General features: G+C 51.5%; 1 protein-coding gene across 1 annotated transcript in view; it reads left to right on the forward strand.

The window, feature by feature from the left end:
* The window catches only part of GALNT14 (polypeptide N-acetylgalactosaminyltransferase 14), a gene marked incomplete at its 5' end in the record, with an annotated part of 211,087 nt that overhangs the window by 146,665 nt on the left and 41,056 nt on the right, over nucleotides 1-23,366 (forward strand). The window contains 4 exons of the mRNA XM_081254549.1: nucleotides 9,462-9,560; nucleotides 15,899-15,966; nucleotides 18,058-18,123; nucleotides 18,257-18,378. Coding sequence (XP_081110675.1) covers nucleotides 9,462-9,560; nucleotides 15,899-15,966; nucleotides 18,058-18,123; nucleotides 18,257-18,378 — 355 coding nt within the window. The remainder of the gene's footprint in view (nucleotides 1-9,461; nucleotides 9,561-15,898; nucleotides 15,967-18,057; nucleotides 18,124-18,256; nucleotides 18,379-23,366) is intronic.

Consider the following 23,366-nt stretch of genomic DNA (forward strand, 5'->3'; position numbering starts at 1 on the left):
TGGGAGCTCTGGAGCTCTGCGCTGGGAGAATCGTGATGCCTTTGCATAGCTCTTCCACCAAGTACCCGAGAGAATTTACCTTTGACCCCAGGGCAGTGAGAAATCCTGGTGGACTCGGGTTTTCAGGAGCTAAGGGTACCTGTATTCATTGTCTGTTGCTGCATAACAAATTACCATGAAACTTAGTGGCTTAAAATAATGTTTATCATCTCACAGTTTCTGTGGGTCAGGAATTCAGGCATGGCCAAGGCGAGTCCTTTCCTTCAGGGTCTCTCACAGGCAGTGTTCAAGGTGTCAGCTGGGATTGCAGGCATCTCAGGGCACGTCTCAGGGGGGACTCTCTTCCAAGTTCACTGACATGGTTGTTGGCAAGATTCAGTCCCTCACAGGCTATGGACCAGAGGCCACTTTCAGTGCTTTGCCATGTGGGACTCCCCATCATGGCAGCTTGCTTCAGCAAAACATACAAGCGAAAAAGATGGAAGTCACTGTCTTTTGTGACCTAATCACAAAAGTGACATCCCATCACTTTAGCTGTAGTCTGTTCCTTAGAAGCAAGACACCAGGTTTAGTCCACACTTAAGGCTAAGAGATTACACAAGGAGGTGGGTGCTGGGGGCCTTCATTTGCCCACCAAGAGCTCAGTCAAGTTCCTAAGCAGTTCAATTCCCTGCCCTGGCCCACTTATCCCCTTCCCAGGATACTAGAATTTAATAACATGCTCAGCAGGGACTTCCCTGGCGGTCCAGTGGTTAAGACTTCACCTTCCAGCGCAGGGGGTGTGGGTTCGATCCCCGGTCGGGGAGCTAAGATCCCACATGCCTCGCGGCCAAAAAACCAAAACATAAAACAGAAGCAGTAGTGTAACAAATTCAATAAAGACTTTAAAAAAGTGGTCCACATCAAAAAAACAATCTTTAAAAAAAAAATAACATGCTCAGCAATTCAAAATGTAGCCGTGTCATGGAATAGCAGATCTCACTGTTATCTTAATTGTCTTTTATGAGACGCAGGATTTCCATAACCCTAAGTGAGGGGGACTTGAGGCAAGAAGTAGGAGCAGTCTATGTTTATGTGGATGAACAAATTAATCTGCATGTGAAATCCCAGTGAAGTTGACACAAAATAAAAATTTCATGCCTTACAGTGTATAGTGTTGCCCATGAAATGAGATTAAAAGGAATTTCTGGTTTTACAGCTGTCATACTTTTTATACTGCTCGTGTTTTTCTCTTCTAAAGAGTCAAGTTTGAACCTAGAGGTCAGTTACAGATTTGGCATTTTATAGTTTTCGGTCATCTTCCTTTTCCTCATAGCTGAGAGCAGGCTTCCTTGCATAGAACTGAGCTGGGAGATGTATCAGGTGTTCTTGGTCCCTGTCCTGAGGGAGCTGACATTCTGGAAAAGTCACTGGGCCAAGAGCTTTTCCCCTCTCGTCCTTTCTTCCTCACACACGTCAGCTTTGGGGGGCTGTTGGTGGCAGGAAAATGGGGAGGAGACGTGGTCTCCCTGGGACCTCTTCTGGGCTATAGGGGAGGGCACAGGGGGACAGAGACGGAAGCGGGGAGCAAGGAAAGGCTGTGCCCCACCCACCTGCAGGGAATCCAGGTCGTCACTCCCTTGCGGACAGTGTTCTCCCAGGAAACTAGCCCTACCTTACCCCCGCTTTACAGCTTATGCCTATTCCCCTTGGCCTTTGTAGCTGTAGAGTTCAGGCAAATGGCACGTGGAGAAGATAACCCCTTCGTTTTCTATGTCTGGTCTGGCCTCTGGAGCAGGCTCTGGACCTGTGGGAATCGGAGGGACAAACTGCAGCTTTCTGCTTAAAAACAGGTTCACGCGCCTCCCAGGGCCTCGTTGAAATCACCCTGTGCCCACCCTTTCAGTCTCCATCTGGGCATAAGTGGGAGCCCCTGTTAGGATGTTCCTGTGGCGGCTCAGCCAGCAGTGTCCCAGTCTTCTTGTCACTACCCAGGAACGGCAGGCAGCCTGTCCCTCCCTGCTGGGTTCTAGAGCTTGGTAGAAGCTGCTCCTTGGGGGTGGTGATCGAGTGTGAGCCCAGGGGTCCACACGGTGCGCAGGGCCCAGAGTACACCTAGGGGACAGACGGCAGCTATGGGTACCTGGATGCCTGGAATGGTGCTGGCACGGAGAGGTGGTGGCTTGGTGACAAGGATGTGCAGCAGGCCTGGGCTCACTAGCTGCAGTGAGTTACTTAACCTCCCTGTGCCTCAGTCTCCTCCTGAGTGAATCCATTAAACAGTGGCCCCTCCCACAGGGCTATTTATGAACCTTAAATATGCGAGGTGCTCAGGACAGTGCCTGGCAGCAGGGGTCACTAAGTAGTCGTTTAAAAACAATAAATGCTGGAGAGGGTGTGGAGAAAAGGGAACCCTCTTGTACTGTTGGTGGGAATGTAAATAGATACAGCCACTATGGAGAACAGTATGGAGGTTCCTTAAAAAACTAAAAATAGAACTACCATATGACCCAGCAATCCCACTACTGGGCATATACCCAGAGAAAACCATAATTCAATAAGAGTCATGTACCACAATGTTCACTGCAGCTCTATTTACAATAGCCAGGACATGGAAGCAACCTAAGTGTCCATCAACAGATGAATGGATAAAGAAGATGTGGTACATATATACAATGGAATATTACTCAGCCATAAAAAGGAACAAAACTGAGTTATTTGTAATGAGGTGGATGGACCTAGAGTCTGTCATACAGAGTGAAGTAAGTCAGAAAGAGAAAAACAAATACCGTATGCTAACACATATATATGGAATCTAAGAAAAAAAAGGGTCATAAAGAACCTAGGGGCAAGACGGGGATAAAGACACAGACTTACTAGAGAATGGACTTGAGCATACGGGGAGGGGGAAGGGTAAGCTGTGACAAAGTGAGAGAGTGGCATGGACATATATACACTACCAAATGTAAAACAGATAGCTAGTGGGAAGCAGCCGCAGAGCACAGGGAGATCAGCTCGGTGCTTTGTGACCACCTAGAGGGGTGGGATAGAGAGGGTGGGAGGGAGGGAGACGTAAGAGGGAAGAGATATGGGAACATGTGTATGTGTAACTGATTCACTTTGTTATAAAGTGGAAACTAACACACCATTGTCGAGCAATTATACTCCAGTAAAGATGTTAAAAAACAAACAAACAAACCTTCCCTGAGGTGGATAATTTCATCAAGGAAGTCACTGCCCAGCTCCCGAGTGGCAAAGGGTTGGCCCAGTGTGTCCCACCCCAGGCCTGATTTCCACTGTGTCATGCTGCATATTTGCGTGACCTTCCCCTTTCTCTAACTGCCCTCAGCCTCCCCTCTGGGTGCCAGAGTCCCCCCTTAGAGAGTTTGCCTCCTAGACACAGAGCCATTGTCAGCTCTGGACATTTTAGTGATAATAATTATTATGCTGTGCTCTCTGCTTCAGAGTTACCGGATCTGTCTCTCCATCACTCCCTCCTGTTTTCACACTCGAGAATAAAATCCCAAATGTTTCTAATTTTTTTTTTTTTTTTTTGCGGTATGGGAGAGGTTGTGGCCTCTCCCATTGCGGAGCACAGGCTCCGGACGCGCAGGCTCAGCGGCCATGGCTCACGGGCCCAGCCGCTCCGCGGCATGTGGGATCTTCCTGGACCGGGGCACAAACCCGTGTCCCCTGCATCGGCAGGCGGACTCTCAACCACTGCGCCACCAGGGTAGCCCCCAAATGTTTCTAATTTATGACCACATCTTTTCTCCCTGCTGCCCAGTGCTAAAATGGGAATGATAATCATCATCATAACACTCTGTTTACAGGCTGCTGCCAGTTTAATGAGCTTGTGCAATAAAATAAAAGGCATGTGCACAGCATTACAGTTCTGTGACAACTGACAGCAATCCTCACTTGGAGTGTTTCTAACATCCCCGCTTGGCACCTGTTCAGGTGCAGGGATGAGGCAGGGTAGGCAGCAGAGCAGTGATTGGCTGGTGGAGAGATGGAAAGAGATGGAAGAGGAAGCTCTGAGCCCGTGCCAGGGGTTAGCATCTCAGAACACCTCTCTGGAAGCATCCTCGGCCAATAAATCACACTGAACACTCAAGAAATGGATGGTTAGGAAGCACTGTGAGACCCACCAGAACTTGGAGAAATTAAGTCAGTTGAATCTTTCTCTAAAAAATGAAAAGTCAAAAAGGAAACTACAGGTGGAGAATCAGCTCAGAGGAGCACGCATTATCCAGGAGCTGCTGTGGTGATCGGGACAGCAGCCCAGGGCTGGCATCTGTCTCTGCACACAGCGGTGGTCCCGCCCTTCCTCCTGGTTGCACCCTCACACCCATCTTTCCTGCTCGCTAGCTCTTCTCTCCAGTAAAACCCCTGAATCTTTAATAAATTATAAACATGTTTCTCGTCCATCTGCCGGCGCCAGATCTCAGTGTTGGCAGCTTTTTCCATTCCCCTGGTGCCCCTAACAGATCTTGCTGTTTGATGAATCTTTTAGATCCTCTCACAGGAAGCCCACGCACATTCTGAGTCCCCACAGTGGCCGGTTTTAAGGATTTTTCCTGGCCCCTTGGCCTTGTTGCTGCCAGTGCCCAGGGCTCGCCTCCAAGCGGGACTGCAGCCCCCCTGGGCCTTGAAGGGCTGGTGGCTCATGCGCAGGGCTCGGGCAGGTGGGCCCCGTCCCCTCGGGCTCCTGTGCCTTAACCAGGTTAAGTTCACAGTGGATGGTAGGGACAACTACCACATTAGAAGTCACGGAACCTGGACGCAGCTCATCTCGGCCACTCACCAGGTGTGTGAGCTTGAGTGAGATCCTGAGCCTCAGTTGTTCTCATCTGTGGAGTAGGGGTTCTCAGAGGCTGTTGTGAGGGTCTGAGGACACGGAGGATGAGTCCAGGCACCCTGAGCTGAGAGTAGGGGCAGGAGGAAGACAGTGCCGGGAGCCGGGATGCCCGTGCCTCAGAGCTGTGATGCACCACCTCCTGCTGGCCTGCCCTCCCTTGGGTCTGTGCACACAGGAGGCGCTTATGGGATTTCTGCCCAGCCTCGAGGAAGAGCCCCTGTCCTTTATCCTGCAGGAGCAGGAGGCTGTAGGGGGCTGAGGCCCAGGAGCAAAGCAGCCCAGGCGCCAATGGACGCCTGTTGGGCCAAGTTCTGCCCACTTTAGGAGGTTGGACTAGGCCATCTCCAAGCCCCTTCCTTCCTTGGCTGAACTCTGAATTTGTAGTTCTTGTCCAAAAGCATTGAACGTTGCCTGGAGGCAATATTATTATTACAATAATAATTCTCACCACCATTTACTCAGCAGCTATGAAACACCACATGTTTTGCCTGTATTCTCTGCAATCTCCACAAACAAGCCTGAAAGGGAGGTATTTGTCCTCATTTTACAGGTGACAACACTGAGGCTCAGGGAAGGTAAAGGACGTGCCCAAGGGCACACAGCCAGTTTTCAGCAGATCCAGGATTCACATCAACGTCACAGCCCAGGTTCCTTTCTCTAACACTGATGCTCTCTTTACCGCCTCTTACCTCCCAGTGCCCCTCACCCGCTGTCAGACAGGGCAGAACCACTCACTAAGGATGCCTTTCCAGCCTGTGCAAGATCTGGCTCCACCCAGCGGGAGGAGGAGTCTGCAGATTTAAACGTGATGTTAAAAATAATGATAGGGCTTCCCTGGTGGCGCAGTGGTTGAGAGTCCGCCTGCCGATGAAGGGGACGCGGGTTCACGCCCCGGTCCGGGAGGATCCCACGTGCCGCGGAACGGCTGGGCCCGTGAGCCATGGCCGCTGAGCCTGCGCGTCCGGAGCCTGTGCTCCGCAACGGGAGAGGCCACAGCAGTGAGAGGCCCGCGTACCGCAAAAAAAATAATAATAATGATAGTCGCTATTTATCAAGCATCTATTATTACCTAACATATTAATAATTTAGGGGGAAAAATCTACAAGTTAAAAGTTGTTGTCTCCACTTTCCAGATGAAGATACTGAGTCTTAGAAAAGTAAATTTGGATGTCCACCCACACAGTTGAGCCTCAGCTGCAGAATGGCCTTCACGGCCTTTTGTTCACATCAACCACGCTTATTGCACGTCAGCTACGATCAAAGCTACTGATTACTGATGCTCTGGGAACCTTTAGCAGGAGAGCCTTGGGCCCAAGCTCTGTTTTACAGATGAGCACACAGCAGCCTGCAGAGGTGGGTGGTTTACCCACCGTCTTGCAGCTGGTCAGTGGTATCCAGACCCCTGGGCCAGTATTCTGCCAACTGCCTCACTGGGCATCTGGCCTGCGGGTCCAGAACCATGCTGTGACGGGGATGCTGTACCCTGTTTGTGTCCATCCATACCTATCTCACCCTGTGAGATCCAGTACCTCCTCCTCCATGAAGCCTTCTTCACCCCCACCCCGCCCCTGGGCGGAGGTCGGCTTCCCTCTGCTCTCCCAGCGCCACATGCATGCTGCTGCGTCACTGTGCGGCCATACACCTGCCGCCCAGCTGGATGCCTCCAAGGCAGGAAAAGAAGCCCTGTCCCCAAAAGCTCTCTAAGTGGGTAACTCCCAGTACCTCCTGCACCAACTTGCCCCCGAATAACTTAGCTCATAAAAGCTGGGATTTGGGATCCCATCGCCGCCCAGGGTGTGGAACGGGACGCCGTCTCCAGCGCAGTGCCCAGGGCTGACCCTCAGCGCAGCCCTGGCAGCACGGCCTTCTCAGTCATCCTGCGCGTCTGTCTTCTCTCCCCGTCTCTGATGGAGACAGGGAGGTTCTGCTAAGCTCTCTGCTTTATCACCTTCCTATAAGGAGACAGATGATTATCCTACCCCTCTGCCTGGGTCCCTCCCAGCCCCTCCTTGCCCCCCATGGACCCTGCAGCACACCAATCGAGGGACGCCCCCCCCACCAAGTCCACCTCTGCCAGCCCCCTGCCCTCCTCCCTCCCCACTGCTCCCAGCTCAGACTCAGGTCTGAATCCAAAGGTAGGCAAGTCCAAGGCCTCTTCTCACTAGGGGCCATTTCAAGGCATTTTCCTCCTCTTTTATAATGGTTATTTAATGCACAACAAATCACCCCCAAACTTTAGTGGCTTAAAACAACAGGAATCATTGACTGTCCTTATGGTCTCTGTGAGGTAGGAATTCAGAGCATCTTGGCTGGGCGGTTCAGGCTTGGAGCTGCTAGAGCTGCCGTCATCTGAAGGCTTGACTAGAGCTGGTGGACTCACTTCCAGGGGAGCTCATTCCTGTGTCTGGCAAGTTGGTGCCGGCTGTGGGCAGGAGACCTCAGTTCCAACACACGTCAGCATCACTCCACAGGGCTGCTTGAGTGTCCTCACGGCATGGCAGCTGGCTTCCCTCCAAGTGGCCAAGGCAGAGTCTTCGGTGCTTTTATGATTTCGCCTTAGAAGCCCCACACTGTCATCATATTCTATTAGTCCTATAAGCTAGCCCTGATTCAGTGAGGGACAGAACTATAATAGGACCAGTAGTTGAGAATCACTGGAAGCCATCTGGGAGGCTGGCTACCTCCCCTTTTAAAAGCATAAAAGGCTAAGTCATCAGCTGACCTAGGAATGCATTTCCTGAACTTCTTTCTCTCTTTCTCCTTGAATGGGCATCTGATATACTTATCTCTTGTTCTAGGGACATGGAGATAGACAAGGGTCCTTCCCTAGAGGAACTCGTAGTCAAGTGGGGGAGATAGTCCATCTTGAGAAGTGCCAGGAGAGAGATATGTACAAAATTATGGGGGCACAAAGCACAGGTCATTACCTATCTGGGGGCGTATGGAACGCCTTTGCAGACAAGAGATATTTGCTCTGGGTCTTGAAGGATGAGTAGGAGTTCATCAGGTGGAGAAAAGAAAAAGCACACTGCTCCATGCAGAGGTAATAGTGAGAGCAGTGACAGAAAGTTATGGCAGCATATGACGTTGCAATTGTGGAAGGTCTTGAAGGCTGTGATAGGGAGTTTGGACTTTCTATATCAGGAGCCACTGAAGGCTTCAAGCCAGAGGAAGACCTGGGCAGAGCTTTGTGGTAGACTGGACATGACTGTCAGGGGCAGAGGGTGGAGGCAAGGTGACTGGTCAGGAGACTGCAGCAGGAATCCCCCGAGGAGTAAAGACTCTGAGCCGGGCCCATGGGGACTAGAAAGGAGAGGTGGGTTCACGGGGTGGGGATTTATTAGTAGGTGGAGCTGACGTGATGCGGTGAGAAGTTGTCTCTGTGGGGGGAGCACAGGCAGGCCTGAAGGTCATGACCAGCCTTTCCACTGTCTCTTCCCCTGGGGCCTTGCTTTCCCAATTCTTAGCTCCTCGTGGCTGACCCATCCCAGTCTGTGCTCAGGTCCTGAGTACAACAGCCCTGCCTTGTCTGTGTAAGTCCTCTTATTCAGGGTTTGCTCTTGTAGGAAAAAGTGTTCAGAATTATTAGAGAGGCCAAAGGGACGTCATGCCCATTGGCCTAGGATTGAGGTTCTTAAGTGTTTCAGGCCACAGACTTCTTTGAGAATCTACTGAAAGCTATGAACCATCTTCCCCGGGAAGAGAATAAAAACACATTTGTGTATACAAGTTTGCAAACAATGTCAGAGGGCTCACAGTCCCCTTGAAGTCCATCCTTGGGTCTCTGGACCCCAAGTTAAAAGCCCCAAGAAAGCCCCAAGCCTAGGAAGAAATCAGAAAATGAGGAGAGGAAATGTTTGACTCACCAAACATCTGTTATTTACTTCCTCGTTTAATACCCCTCGAACAGCGAGAAACAGGAGGCAGCATTTACCCAGGATCGCCCCTGGTGGCCCCAGCCTCACTTGGTGGGTTTATTTCCATTATTATAGTAATTTTCGGGCTGCGGGCTATAATTTTTGCTTGCAGTGAGGTATTAAATTGATATTACCCCAGATGTAATTGTCATACAAAATGATCCTGGACATGGGGAAATTAATGCTTTTTCAAGATGGGGTTTTCCTGTGAATGCTGGGTTTTAGGGCTCTGCCTCTTTAAATATGCCAGATTTCAGTGTGTGTGGCTGGAAGTCAGGGGTCAGCATGGTGTGGTGGGCTGGAGCTGCTGGCCCAGAACACAATGAGGCCTTGGCAGGCTGGGATGGACACAGACTGGGCAGCAGAGCCCAAGGCTCGGGGAACTATGTGGCTACCAGGAACTATGTGCTGTAACCCAGGCACGCGGGAAATCCTGCATTTATGTTCTGTACGTCAACTTAATTCGACTCCAAGCCCAAGTTCCCCCGAGGTGGTGGGAGATTCAGCTCTAATCATTCTCGGAGCTTCCTGGACTCCCCCGTAGGGCCAGGTGAGGCCCTGGGGTCTTACACAGTGCTGTGCAGCTGGAGGGGACCCCACCAGACACCAGGCATCTGTCCACACCAGTGATGCCCTTGGTTCCAGCCCTTGAGATCTGCTTTGTCTCTAAAGGTCTTCTTGTCCCGCTGCCTTGTCTTCCCCAGATGCACCCTGCTGGGGTACTGTACGGACCTCCCTCCCACCAGCATCATCATCACCTTCCACAACGAGGCCCGCTCCACCCTGCTCAGAACCATCCGCAGGTAAGAGCCTTCCCGTCTGTCAGCCTTCCAGGCTGGCACTTGGCAAGGGCATGTCTGCCCGCGTGGGGAGGGGGACCAGTTCAAGTGTTTCTAAGTACCTGCCAGGCACTGTTCAGCACACTCCACATGCATCCGCTAGTAGTCACTCCTCACGCTCCTATGAGGGCGGCTATTATCCCATTATACAGGAGGAAAGATAGAGGCCTGAGGCATCGGGTTACTTATAGAAGGTCACTGGAAGTCATAGAGGACTTGGTCCCAGAGCACTTGCCCTTAACCACTGCGTAGACTGCCTCTAGAACATGAGTTCTCATTTTCACAGCTGATGAGGAAGCCGGGGCCCTGAGAGGCTGAGTACATCCTCCACCCCCAGCATCAGTCTGGGATTAGAACTCGGGTCTGCCAAGAGCATCCGAGAGAGACTCCTTGCCTTCCAGGTTGACCTCTTCTTCTCCTTGGAGGAGTCTTCTGATGCCATGCACCTCCATCCCCCTCAGCACGCATGCACACACACACATACACACACACACCCCATCAGGGCCTTCTTCTGGGCTGCTTCTCTGCACATCTCTACTCTAGCACTTAATGCATTTTTCCCAGATGTAATCCTCAATGAACTCCTGACGAGTAAGGCCTGTATCTTATTCATGTCTTACCTGACCTCCCTGTGGCATAATAATTAGTCCTACGGCATAGAGCTGCTTTGGTTAATTCAGGTAAAGGACTGAGACTGTGCTGGCACAGAGCAGCCATCCCTGTATCTGCACAGCTAGTGAGCTCTCAAAAGAAAAGAGGCTCTGGGGTACCTAAAAAGGCACCACACTTGGAGTCTGAAGACCTGGGTCAAGTCCCCACCCTACCACTTCCTTGCCTTGTGACCTTGGACAGGTCATTAGCCACATCTGTAAAGATGGTGATAGAGAAGTCTTTCACGTTTCAAGTTCTATCACATTTCCCATAAGAAGACATTACCCTGGGACATTTGGGGGCCATTATAATGTAGGGACCCCAGGTCCCCCATGCTTTCCTTACACTGTGTTTATGTTCTCGGCGGCACTTCAGCTGCTGCCCTCAGACTCATCCCTCTCAGCTCTAAGACATATTTCTCATTCTCTTCCTGCTGCTTCTCCGTCTCTTTATAATAGTAATAATGGTACTTTATGATAATAATATTAACATGTTAAATGTATGCTGAGCTTTATGGTCCACAGAACACTTTTTTTTTTTTTTTTTTTTTTTTTTTTTGCTGTACGCGGGCCTCTCACTGTTGGGGCCTCTCCCTCTGTGGAGCACAGGCTCCGGACACGCAGGCTCAGCAGCCACGGCTCACGGGCCCAGCCGCTCCGCGGCATGTGGGATCTTCCCGGACCAGGGCACGAACCCGTGTCCCCTGCATCGGCAGGCGGACTCTCAACCACTGTGCCACCAGGGAAGCCCCACAGAACACATTTTATCTCTCACTTCAGTTGGAGCCCCATCGAACCTTGTGAAGTCCAGGTGCACGTAGTGAACAGAGGCCAAGTCCACAGAGCTGGGAAGCACAGGAGCCAGGATTCGGGTTTCTGACTTCCTGGGTGGAAGTGGGGAGCAGTAGGGGTGCAGCCCCAGCGCCTCTGTCTGCCAGCCTGACGGAGGGCTTCCCCCGAGGCCCTGGTGCCCTGCACTCTGAAGGGGACTTGGGGCCCATCAACACCATGCTCTTCAGAAGGCCCCATGAAGTGCCAGACTGTACCCCAAATTCTGCTGGGCGCTTTGCTGAGAGAGCTCAGGACCTCTTTCCTGCCTCTCAGGAACTTCAGTGTGAGCCAGGCCCCTGGCTCAGACCCAAGTGTGATACATGAAAACAGCAGAATTAGGGCCCGAGAGCCAGGTATGACCAGACGGGCATTAACGTCATTAGCAGGCAGGGCGGAAGTGAATTTTAGGGGTGGAGGCAAGAAGATCACTTCTAGGAAATTCCGTGGCCAGGTGTCATTTGCCTTGGGAACCCGTACCTCCCTTTTACTCCCTATCCTGTTGCACAAATAAATCGCTAGCCACTGAGAGAGAATTGAATGAAGAGCACTTCCTATCTCACTTTTGTTGATGAAAGGGTATTTTCTAAGGCGTCTTTTCATCTTTAACTTTCTAGAATTCTCATGGTCTTCCTCCAGGCTCTGGCAAGGGAAGGATGCTCGAGGACCTGGGAAGGACCGAGTTGCCCTCTCGCCCCTCCCTGCAGTGCCTGGCCAGGCCTTGGTCCCTCTGCCCATCCCTGCCCAAGCTCCTGCATTAGCCGGGGATGGGGGGTGGGGGAGGGCACACATGGGGGCACTCAGAGCCAGGCAGAGGCACGATGCAGTGGGTGATGGGGGGAGGGAGAGAGAGTCGCAGCCTTGATGAGTTAGGGGACTTTTCTCACGTAAGGACTGAGAAAAGCCCTGAAGAATGGCTTATCTGGACTGGTGTTGCCACGAGACCCTGTGTATATGTGAGACCCAGGGCCGCCCCCTTCTTTGGGAGCATCCTCCGGCCCCCTGCCTCCCAGGGGGGCTCTGGAGCATGCTGACTGGCCAGTCTATATCTTGAATCTCCTTGCTGTGGCTTTTGGTAATAACCTAGAGTGAGAGGAGCAGTCTCTCAGATTCAGGTGGTTAAGAAATTGGACCCTGGGGCCAGATTTGCCCACTCTGCCCTTAGCAGCTGTGGGACCTCGGGCACCTCCTTCACCTCTCTGCCTCAGTTTCCTTTTCTGCCAAACAAGGAATACTGGTAATAACTGCCTCACATGACTGTGGAGAGGAGTGAACGACTTCAGGTAGGTAAAGGCCTTGGAACAGTGCCTGGCACAGAGTGAGCCTGGGTAGGTGACAGCAGGTGCCATGAAGCACCCCCAGCCCGGGTAGGCAGCAGGGTTCTGATGCTGCGGCTCTCAAGCTTGAGCAGGCATCAGAATCCCCTGGAGGGCTCGTTAAAACATGGTTTCTTGGGCCCCGTCCCCACATACCCCAACTCAGTAGGTCTAGAGTGGGGCCCAAGACTTTGCATTTCTAACAGGTCCCCAGGTGATAGTGATGCTGCTGGTTCTGGGATCACACGTTGAGAACCAGCATCATCATTATTATCAATCCTCAGATTCTGGAAGCAGCTGCTGGGCACCAGGCAGGGTGCTAAGCTCCTTTTCTGTGGCTGAGGCAGTTGTGCCGACAGTTCAGTACTTCCTGAAGCTCTCGGGTTAGTGAATAGCAGATACGCAGACACAGCACTCGAACCCAAGTCGGTCTGACTCCAGAACGACTAAACTCAACTGTCAACCGGCCCCAGGTCTTCATTCAACTGGTATTTATGGAACGTCTGATAAACACTGCCTGCCTATAGCCCCGTGCAGTTCACAAAGCAATTTCAAATACGTTTCCTCATTTCATACACACAATAGCCTGTGAAGTAGGTCAAGTATAAACATCACCTGCCTTTGCAAGGAAGATGTAATTACAGATGGAAATGAAGGCTGACACCTGCCCGGTGTCTTGCTCAGGATCGCATAGTAGTAGATGGTAGAAGCTGCCTGGCCTCCCACGCTGCTGTACCTGCCATCTCTCAGGGGGCTCCAGGGGGCCCCATGGTTAGGACGCGGTGGGCAGAAGGTATAGACGCTGCTGGCAGCCGCCCTCTGGCAGAGAGCGAGCTGTGGATAGGAGACTCAGTTCTAGGATAATTCCCAGGACGAGTGACGCCCCCGATGCGCCCATGAGGCGAGTGCTCACTCCCCTGCGAGGCTGTGAAAGGAAAGGGTGCAGAACAGTGCAGTGGGGGTGAAACAAGGAAAAAGCCGGGCCCTGGAGGAAAGGGAGGGTCGGCTTGGCTGTGGAGGGACTGGTGAGCTGTCCTGGCAGAAAACTGGTGAGACCAAAGGAGGGAGATGGAAGCCACCAGGGTCCAGGGGATGAGGGTGGGGTGTGCAGAAGAGAAGACCCAGGGGGACCATCTGGGCCGAGCCAGGTCCCCTGGGCTGGACTTGACCTGTCTCCTTCTCCAGCCACCCCAGGCCCTCCCAGCCCCGAGTCACTTTTTCGGTGCCCCTACCATCACTCCAATTGCTCTGTTTAGAGGAGCAAAACCAGCCAGGTGTCACCAGGAAATGGTGTAATTAGCACTTACCGCTGACGATTTCATTCTTTTTTTTTTTCTTTTTTAAACCCTGGACATTTTTTATTCGCTAATCATCTCTCAGTTCAGCCAGCACAGAGCTGCATGCGATTTACCTTTTGATGTTCACAGAAGAGAACTCTTGAATTTCAAAGAGCCGGCAGGGATTTGGGGAGATCGCGTGCAGGAGCTACAGCCGTAATCAAGCCTCATTAGAGGGTATTCTTCCAGCAACTTTTCCCTCTCTCTCAGCCTCGCTCTCCCCATCCCTCTCTGATTAGAGGGCTGGTTGTTGGGTTTGGTGTGTTTCCTTTCGGATGATTGTGGCGAGGGTTCCCTCCCCTCCCTGTCCCCACCTCCCAACAGCGGGCTCAGGGCTTGGGGTCAGGGTTCCTCTCTCCCCCTCACACTAGTTGCCACGGTGAGAACTAAGGTTTCATAAATAAAAGTAGCTCCAGGTGAAGTTCTCCTCCTGGAAAGTCTCTGCATCCTGCTTCGAAAGGACAGCTCACCAGAAACAGGACTTAGGTGCACACACGCCTCCGCCAGCGCCCATCTGAACCCCGTCCTCAGTACACGTAGGACACTGGGTGCCCCACGGAGGGTGGTGTGGCCCAGGAATGTTTCTGAGGAACCATGCAGTTTGGCGTGTTCAGGAGAAGCAGGATCCAGCCATCTCAGGCCTGAAACCCAGAATGAACACAGAAACCTAACCTTGCCCTGTGGGTACAGATCCACAGCACAGGAGAGGAAATGAGGTCAATTCAAAAATCACCACTGGGGCTTCCCTGGTGGCGCAGTGGTTGAGAGTCCGCCTGCCGATGCAGGAGACACGAGTTCGTGCCCCGATCTGGGAAGATCCCACATGCCGCGGAGCAGCTGGGCCCGTAAACCATGGCCACTGAGCCTGCGTGTCCGGAGCCTGTGCTCTGCAACGGGAGAGGCCACAGCAGTGAGAGGCCCGCATACCACAAAAAAAAAAAAAAAAAATCACCACTGATGCACAAAACAGTAATAATTGCTATACTTTTTATCACTGTTGTCAGAAGACACTGTGCTAAATGTTTTAGAAACATTCTCCTTTAATTCTCCCAACAGCCCTGTGAATGATAGGTACTATTATTATCCCTGTTATACAGATGGGAATACTTTACTGCACAGAGCAGTAAAGTAACCTGCCCAAGATTACACAGCCTATAGTAAGTAGCTCCTAGACCACAAGCTTCTCACAGAGCTCACATCTCATTTGATCCTCATCATATACCCAGCGCCCAGCACATAGTAGGTGTGCACTAAATGGAGTGAATGGTCACGGGCCAAGGCACAGCTGGACTCTGGCGGTACAGACAGTAGCTTGACAAGGCCCCTGCCACCGGGGACATGGCCATTTTGATGGGCCAACAAAACCAGCCCTTGAAGTCAGGCTGGCGTGAGAGCCGCAGGAAGCTTCAGATACAAACAGCTGAGGGACCCCAGAGGAGGAAACAGTTCATTCTCACTAAGTGGCTTGGAAAGACACTAGAGAGGAAGTGACATTTGAATGGATCCTTGTGGCACAGGAGGGGCATTTCACGCTGTGGCAGCGGTAGGAGAATGGCCCCCAGTTGTGACAAGCAGGATGTCTCCAGATAAAGGCACTGGGCATGAGGAGGCTGGAAAGAGGGATTCAGGTCAGGAAAAGCCTTGAAGAGCGTGCTGAGCGTTTGGGGTGTAGATTGTGGGGAGCCTTTTGTCAACCTATGTACTTGCATTAGTGAGGAAAATCACATGATCAGAGATCAGATCTATGCTTCAGAAAGCTCACTCTGGAGGTCACGGGAGGATGGCCTGACAGGTCAGGCTACTGAAAAAAAAAAAACAGGCAAAAGCGGTTGGATCAGGTTGGAGGTATAAGAGGTGAAGGTGATTTGAGTGATATTTTTCAAGGAAAACCAGCACGTCTTGGTCACTGATGTGATGCAGGATTTCGGGGAGAGGGAGGGTCATTGAGGGTGGCCCTGGATCTCTGGGTGCTAGGTGGGTGGTGGTAACATTCACTAAGACACAGCAGAGTTGTATCCCAGTGGCTCACAGGTGAGCAGTGTGACTGGACAAAGCTCTTCGGTTGTTCTGAGTTTTATTCTTCAAATGCAATGGCGTCTATTTAAAGTTCAGGTTGATACGTGTATTTGCCACTGGAAGTCATAATGATCTTTCCTCTTTCAATCTCACAGCATATTAAACCGCACCCCCATGAATCTCCTCCAGGAAATCATATTAGTCGATGACTTCAGCAATGACCGTAAGTACCATCGCTCTCCTGTGCTGTGGACACAAATGTCTGTTCCCAGCCCCTGTGTAACCAGCAGAGGTGAGCCCACTGCTTCCCTGGGGGTGGAAGAAGCCTGGGTTTGTAGTAGGTTGGAAGACATTGAGTGTCCATGCGGGGCTCAAGAAGTACATAAACCTTACATTTGAGAAACACTGTCTTGGGTTCTCTGCCATGAGTCTTTGAGGATCTAACCAGATCAATTCAGTAGATTCTTGATGGGGTTGGTGTGTGTATGCATGTGTGTCACTGCCCCCAACCTACATTCCTGGACTTAAAGAGACCCCATACCTTCAAAGAGACCCCAGGCCCTGAAGCAGGGCCCATGACTAGAGATTCCTCACTCATATACTCTGATAATCCACCAGCCTGAGCTGAGGCCACCTACCCTCTTCCTTTCATTCCCACTACAGGACTCATGGGGAGGGGGGTTCAGTTTTTGGGACATCCCATCACTTGGCCATGACACAGTGAGCAGCTGCCTTCCAACCTTCCAACCACTGGTCATTACCATCCCCTAGTCATCCTGTCCAAGAACCTGGGTCCCACCCAAATTCACAGTCCAAGTCCACTTTCCCCGAGAAAAGCACGTGGGAGGTTTCAGACACCTGTGTGTTCAGTTTGACGACCAGGTACGATCATCGCAGAAGCACTGTTACACTTCAAGTATGGATAGTGCTGGCTCCCCTTCCGAGAGCTGTCATCCCAGCCCTGGTGCTGCTGCAGGCAGTCAGCCACATGCAGGCAGAACCACTTCTTCCCAGTGACAAACCAGGGGAAGCAGGTGATGGCCACTGGGGACAGCTCCGAGTCCCAGAAGAGTGGAGTCTCTCTCCACCAGCCCTGATGCCTGAAGCTGGGCGTCGGAGCCACTACCACACTCGGATCTGCTGTAGGAAGGCTGGAAACCCACACCTCTGACACAGCCTCAGAACCTTGGAAGTCATGCACAAGTGGGTTGTGCACCAGATCCAGGCTAATCAGATCGGACTTGAGTTCTGAAACTCAGTGATCTGATCTCCCTTCCCTAGCGAGAAAGGGGTTGGAGCTGGGGAGACACTCGTCCTGCTGGGAGGTAGCTGGCACTGAGGCTGGAGACAGGAATGCTGCTGGATTCACTTAGAAGCAGAATAGCGTAGTGGTTAGAGCATGGCCTCTGGAGCCAACTGCCTGGCTTCAAATCCGAGATCTGTCACTGACTCACTTACTAGCTGTGTGCCTGGGGCAAATTATTGACCTCTATGCGCATCAGTTTCCTTGCCTATAAAATAGGGATAACAATGAGATATATGGTTTATATAAGGATGAATGTGTTAACATATTTGAAGTGCTTAGAGCAGCACCTGGCTCCGAGGAAGCTCCTCTGAGTCTTTGTGGTCACTCTGTAGAGTCCAGACCCAAGCAGAGAGGCTGAGGTTGGCCAACCAGTGAAGCAAAATCAAAACTTATGATGTGGAGTTCAGAGCCAAGGAGTGCTGGGGCAGGCAGGCATGCCAGGGCGACCCACGGTGAATGCCTAGGAAGGGTCTCTTGCCTATCCCAGCACATTTCCCTGCATGGTGGAGAGCTGAACCAGCTCTGGGTGACGGGATACACCGGATGGATCCCCTAACAAATAGGGTCTCCTGTATTGAGTCCATGAACTGAAAGGAAACTCCAAAATTTGTCTCATCCATTCTCTGGCCTCCCAGTGGCTTTTTATCGGGCCCCACGTAAGTGAATAGGACTCTGATCATGCTTTGAATGATCTATAAAAAAAGCAGAAATGTCCCCAGGTGACCATGCCAAGATTTCCCATCTGGCAGTGTTCCAGCAAGTACGCAGGTGCCACTGTGTGACTGACCTGCTCCAAAGTGGCCCCCTTGCGGCCACTTTGCACAGACTGGGCCACGTTGTATTTTGCTAGCTGTGGTCAGTCAGCCCCTTCCAAAGCCCACAAACACCCTGGCATCAAGACAGGGCACCGCGGTTGGGGGCGGGGACGGCAGGCAGGGCTGCCTCACCTGCTCTGCCGCTCACCGCCACCCCCAGGCGCTCAATCCACGTGACCTCTTGTCTTTGCAGCCGAGGACTGCAGACAGCTCATCAAGCTACCCAAGGTGAAATGCTTACGCAATAACGAGCGGCAAGGTGGGTCTGTGCTGCTGGGCGGGGCCGGGGTGGGGGTGGGGGTGGGGGTGGGATGCGTTTGGGCGTGTGTTCTGTGTGGTCCCAGACAATGGAGCGATGCTGGCGCCCACTCGGCCGATTGTCCCTCCTGCAGGTCTGGTGCGGTCCCGGATCCGGGGTGCTGATGTTGCCCAGGGCACCACCCTGACTTTTCTAGACAGCCACTGTGAGGTGAACAGGGACTGGCTCCAGCCCCTGCTGCACAGGGTCAAAGAGGTGAGCGAGGTGGGTTCCGTGCCCCCCACTTCCGTAAGCTCAGGACTTCACGTATGTCCTCAATCCCTTGGGGGGGGGTGGGACAGATTGCTGTCCCCATTTTATAGATGAAGAGAATGGGGGAGAGTGGCCTTCCCTGGGGTCACCCAGCAGGCAGCGGTGGAACAAAGCCCAGGACCTCTTCTTTGCATCACACTGTCACCCACAGCAGGCCTGCAGGTGGGGCTGCCGATGGCTGGTACATGACACACGCAGCTTCCTGGCCAAGAGAACTGCCCAGAGCGATTTCTCCCAGACGTTAGAAAGCTCCAGAAAGGGAGTGCTAATGAGTGTCATTTGTGAAAAGTAGACAGTGGAATTAACCAGGCCTCAAAATGCAAATCCTGAGGCTTCTGACTTATCTCCAGCCATGTGTCACCCTCATCCAAAGGCCAAGTTGGGAGTGGGGGGATGGATGCTAAGAGACCTGAATTCCTTGCCTCTGTCTGCCCTTAAATTACCCTAGAATTCTGTCTGCTTTCTCTCTCTGGGTCTCAGTTATTCCTCTTGAAATTTAAAAAAAAAATTTTCCCATCATTATTTTATATTCCCCCAAATCCATCCACCCCTCCCCTTCCCTGATCTGCAGAAAGCACTGCATGCTTAGATGCCAGAGTCTGTGACTAGCGTTTATGCTGTTCATTTCCTCCCTGAGTTACTGTCTCCTGCAGCTGCTCTGTGAAGTGGGAAGCCGGGTATTTTTAACATACCCATTTCACAGGTGAGGATACAGCCTCCGGGAGAATCATATAATTTGGGCTGATATTTCCTAGCTGGTACCGAGAACACCAGGGGCCTCATTGCTGCCTCAACAGCATCTCCCCTGTGCTGTGGTTATTTCCTCCTCGCTCTTCAAGGTGGCTCCTTGACTCCTATCGCAAAATGATGGTTTTCAGAGGATGAAGGAATTGAGATGTGTGAACTGCTCAGAGTACTGAGAAATCCTTACCAACTTTGTTCATCCGTTGAGAGAACCTTGGTGGGTGTACAAAGTTCCCACACCTGGGCCTAGATGTTAAAACCCATCCCGTGACCGCTTTCTCTGAGATCAGGAGGGCTCGTATAAGTGTGTGACATAACCAGGTGAAGAGGTCTGGATGGAGACATAGTCGGTTATGAGCAGACCATTCTGTTGAGGGGCTTGGCCCGGCGCTGGAGGCCCTTCCACGTCCTCCCCTCCCTTTGTGCTCCATCTACAAACGCAGCAAGCCCCCCCAGTCTGACACTCTTACAAAGCTAAACTACTCCTCCTCCCTGCCGGTGCCCGACACGCCCACTGCTTCATCTCCCTCTAAGCCCTTCCTGTCCCTGGAAGCCCTTCCCCTCCTCTCCACAACCCCTTGCTCTCCAGGGCCTCACCCTTGTCTCCCCTCCTCCAGAAAGTCTTTCCTGACTGCGTGGCCAGCTGGGATCACTCCCAGCAAGAATTGCCCACTTAGCCCTACAATTTCCTTTTCTGGGTTTAGTTCTCTGTCTCCCTTAACAGATGACAAACCCAGGGTGGCACCAATCACCTCATTGTGGTCACAGAGTAAGGTGCTCAGTGTTTGGAAATGATAATAATATGAAACTAGATGCAACAGGAGGTGATAAGGTTGGAATAGGAGGAAAACGGGCTCGCTTCGTGCCTATAAGTTAACTACCAGACATTTATCGAACACCTGTTTTGGGCAGAGTTTTGAAGGAGAGTTGGGATGGACCATGGAAAAGGAACCCACACCCTGCTTTCTTCCCCAACCTGGAAACTTTTTTTTTTAACATCCTTATTGGAGTATAATTGCTTTACAATGGTGTGTTAGTTTCTGCTTTATAACAAAGTGAATCAGTTATACATATACATATATCCCCACATCTCTTCCCTCTTGTGTCTCCCTCCCTCCCACCCTCCCTATCCCACCCCTCTAGGTGGTCACAAAGCACGGAGCTGATCTCCCTGTGCTATGCGGCTGCTTCCCACTAGCTATCTCTTTTACATTTGGTAGTGTATATATGTTCATGCCACTCTCTCACTTTGTCCCACCTTACCCTTCCCCCTCCCCGTGTCCTCAAGTCCACTCTTAGTAAACCTGGGAACTCTTCAAACTGTGTGGTTTAGGGTTTTCATGGAGGTTTCTTTACATAGGCATGGTTGATGAAATCATTGGCCATTGGTGGTTGAGCTCAATCTCCAGCGTTTCTCCTCTCCTTGGAGGTGGGGGGCAAATGGGGAAGGGAATGTGAGGGGGTTGGGCATGGGGCTGCAATTTCCAGCCCTTTAATCACGTGGTTGGTTCCTCTGAGAACCAGCCCCCCCTCCTCCAAGAGTCACCTCATTAGTATAAACTCGGATAGAGTGAAAAAGGCTTATTATGAGAACAAAAGATACTCCTGTCACCCCCAATCAGTCAGGAAATTCCAAAAGTTTTAGGAGGAACAAAGGCTAAATTCAGATTTCTTTTCATATCACAACGTCACAGTATATACCACATTTTGTTTATCCCCTCACCCACTGATGGACGTTTGGGTTGTTTCTGCCTTTCTACCATCGTGAATAATGCTGCTGCAAACGTTTGTATACAGGTTTTCCTCTGAGTACCTGCTTTCAGTTCTTTGGGGTACATACCAAGGAGTGGAATTGCTGGGTTGTGTGGTAATTCGGTGTTTGACCTGTAAGGACCTCCAGGCTGATGTGTCCCTGCAGGATGCTTTCCTCAGGCAGCCTTAATGAACCTGGAGGCCCTTTCCTTCCCCGTGGCGCTGAGTCCATCTCTGAAGCCCTCTGAAAAAATGCTCTCTTGTGTATCCCTGCACAGCAATCCTTCTATAGGAGTCATGCGGCCCCAAGAGTGGGCTCAGCCCCCCAGGCCAAGCTCCCAGTCCCCACCACTCTCTGACCTAAAGCTTTCATGACAGAGGATTGCTCAGACAAACCCCAGACTGTGATCCCACCCTCACCTGCAGAGGTTTTCACCAGACCCCGACTCTTGATGATGAGATGGTTCTGCTGAGACATCGCCTTCAGGATGGGGAGTGTGGGCGTGTGTCAGCCTCTGTTTCCACGTGTCTTCGTATGTGTCTCATCTCAGAGTAAAATGTGATTTGATCTTGTGAGTGGAAGTGGAAATTTTAAGCTGTAATTGGAGTTTGGGATTTCAAAAATAGAAAGAGATAAGGAAGAGGTTGGGCTTGAGCTGTCAGAAGCTGTCCTCAGCTGGTGTTTTCCACATGGAAAATCTCCTTGATTTCCCTTCCTTCCCTTCAATTACATGATGATACTTGAAACAAGCACCAAGTTGTTAGGTTTTTTTAAACAGAGGCTTCTTCCCTGCCACCCTTATCTACATATTCCTTTAGTAGGAAAAAAATATTTTAAGAAATTTCAATCCCTGTAGCATTTGGCAAATTGATATAAATAATGGCTTACATATGCTTCAAAGCCCTTTCACATGCTTCCTTTCTTGTTCCTTCCAAAAGCCCTGTTAGGAAGGCAGGATAGTTTTGCAAATTATAATTTGCCTTTGCTTCATAGATGAAGAAACAGAGTTGCTCAGAGTGTGCTGATTTGCTTAAGGTCAAACGTATTCTAGGGCTTCCCTGGTGGCGCAGTGGTTGAGAGTCCGCCTGCTGATGCAGGGGACACGGGTTCGTGCCCCGGTCCAGGAAGATCCCACATGCCACGGAGCGGCTGGGCCCGTGAGCCATGGCTGCTGAGCCTGTGCATCTGGAGCCTGTGCTCCGCAACGGGAGAGGCCACAACAGTGAGAGGCCTGTGTACTGCAAAACAAAAACAAAAACAAAAAAAACCATATTCTAGATGTCAGAACTGGAATGGGAGCCCAGGTCCCTGGCCCCCCTCCTGCTCCCCCATCCCTCCCTCCAGGCTAACAGAGACCCCACATTGTACTCCTCTGCTGTCCTGTCCACCACCTTCCCTAGACAGCAAGGTCTTATTCATCTTTGTACCATCCACAGTCCCTAAACCATAGTAGGTGCTCAGTGTTGCTGGTGGTTGCAATGAGTGGTCTTCTCTAGAAGTCCTTTGGTTGCCCGTTTACAGTGTGGTTTTAATTATATGAGATGGTGGAGAAAGAAGAGAGGTACGACTGGAGGGGTGATTGATGGCCATTGGTTCTCAGTGGGGCTTGGGCTTGGATTTGTGTCGGAGAGGGGGAGGGCGTGTTGTTCTGGATCTGCCGGGGATTTCACCAGCTGCCGTTTGAGCTTACCTGTGGACCTAGCCTTAAAGATAAAGCCACTGGAGCACACAGGTGGGGACCTGCAGTGGGTCTGGGCATCTTTATGGAGAGTCCATCCATCCCTGAGCCTGTGTGAGGAGAGGCCATCTTGCTCAGCTGTAATTGATCCACCTGCTTTGCCTCTAGCCATTGACAGTGTCCTCAGAGAGAGTTCATAGCTGCCCTCTTTTAGCCAATGCCAGCTGAACACCTGCTGCCCAGCCAGCTCTGGCCTGGGGCTGAGGGATACAGAAGTGGAGCAGATATGACCCCCAGGGTCACTCAGGGGGGTTTGTGTCCTGTCTTCGAGGGGTCATGTCTTACATCTTCTGCAGCCCCCTCTTAAGGTTGGCTCCACACAGCACTTGGCCCCAAACATCCCTCTCTGCCTATTTGGCCTCCATGACTCCTAGCCAAGCAGCTGTCACAACCGAGTTTTGGAAGGACAGAAACCCTCAGAACTTACAGAAGAGTACCCCAGAGTTTGTCCTAGGCCTGGAGGTAGAGCCCATGGGTGGCTTCTGGGGAAGCCTGTGGCCAAGGTAAGCAACCAGCATTTTATTTTGCCTTGCAGTTTCCAAATATTGAGGAAAGATTAAAAATAAACAGTATTGCAGTTTGGGGTCCCCAAGACCATCCTCAGGTTCAGTAATTCACTAGAAGGACTGGGAACTTAGCAAAGATGCTACACGCATGGTTACTGTTTATTACCGCAAAGGGATCTGGATTAAAATC

This window comes from Mesoplodon bidens, assembly GCF_964165515.1.
Source record: "Mesoplodon bidens genome assembly, chromosome: 14".
Taxonomy (NCBI): domain Eukaryota; kingdom Metazoa; phylum Chordata; class Mammalia; order Artiodactyla; family Ziphiidae; genus Mesoplodon; species Mesoplodon bidens.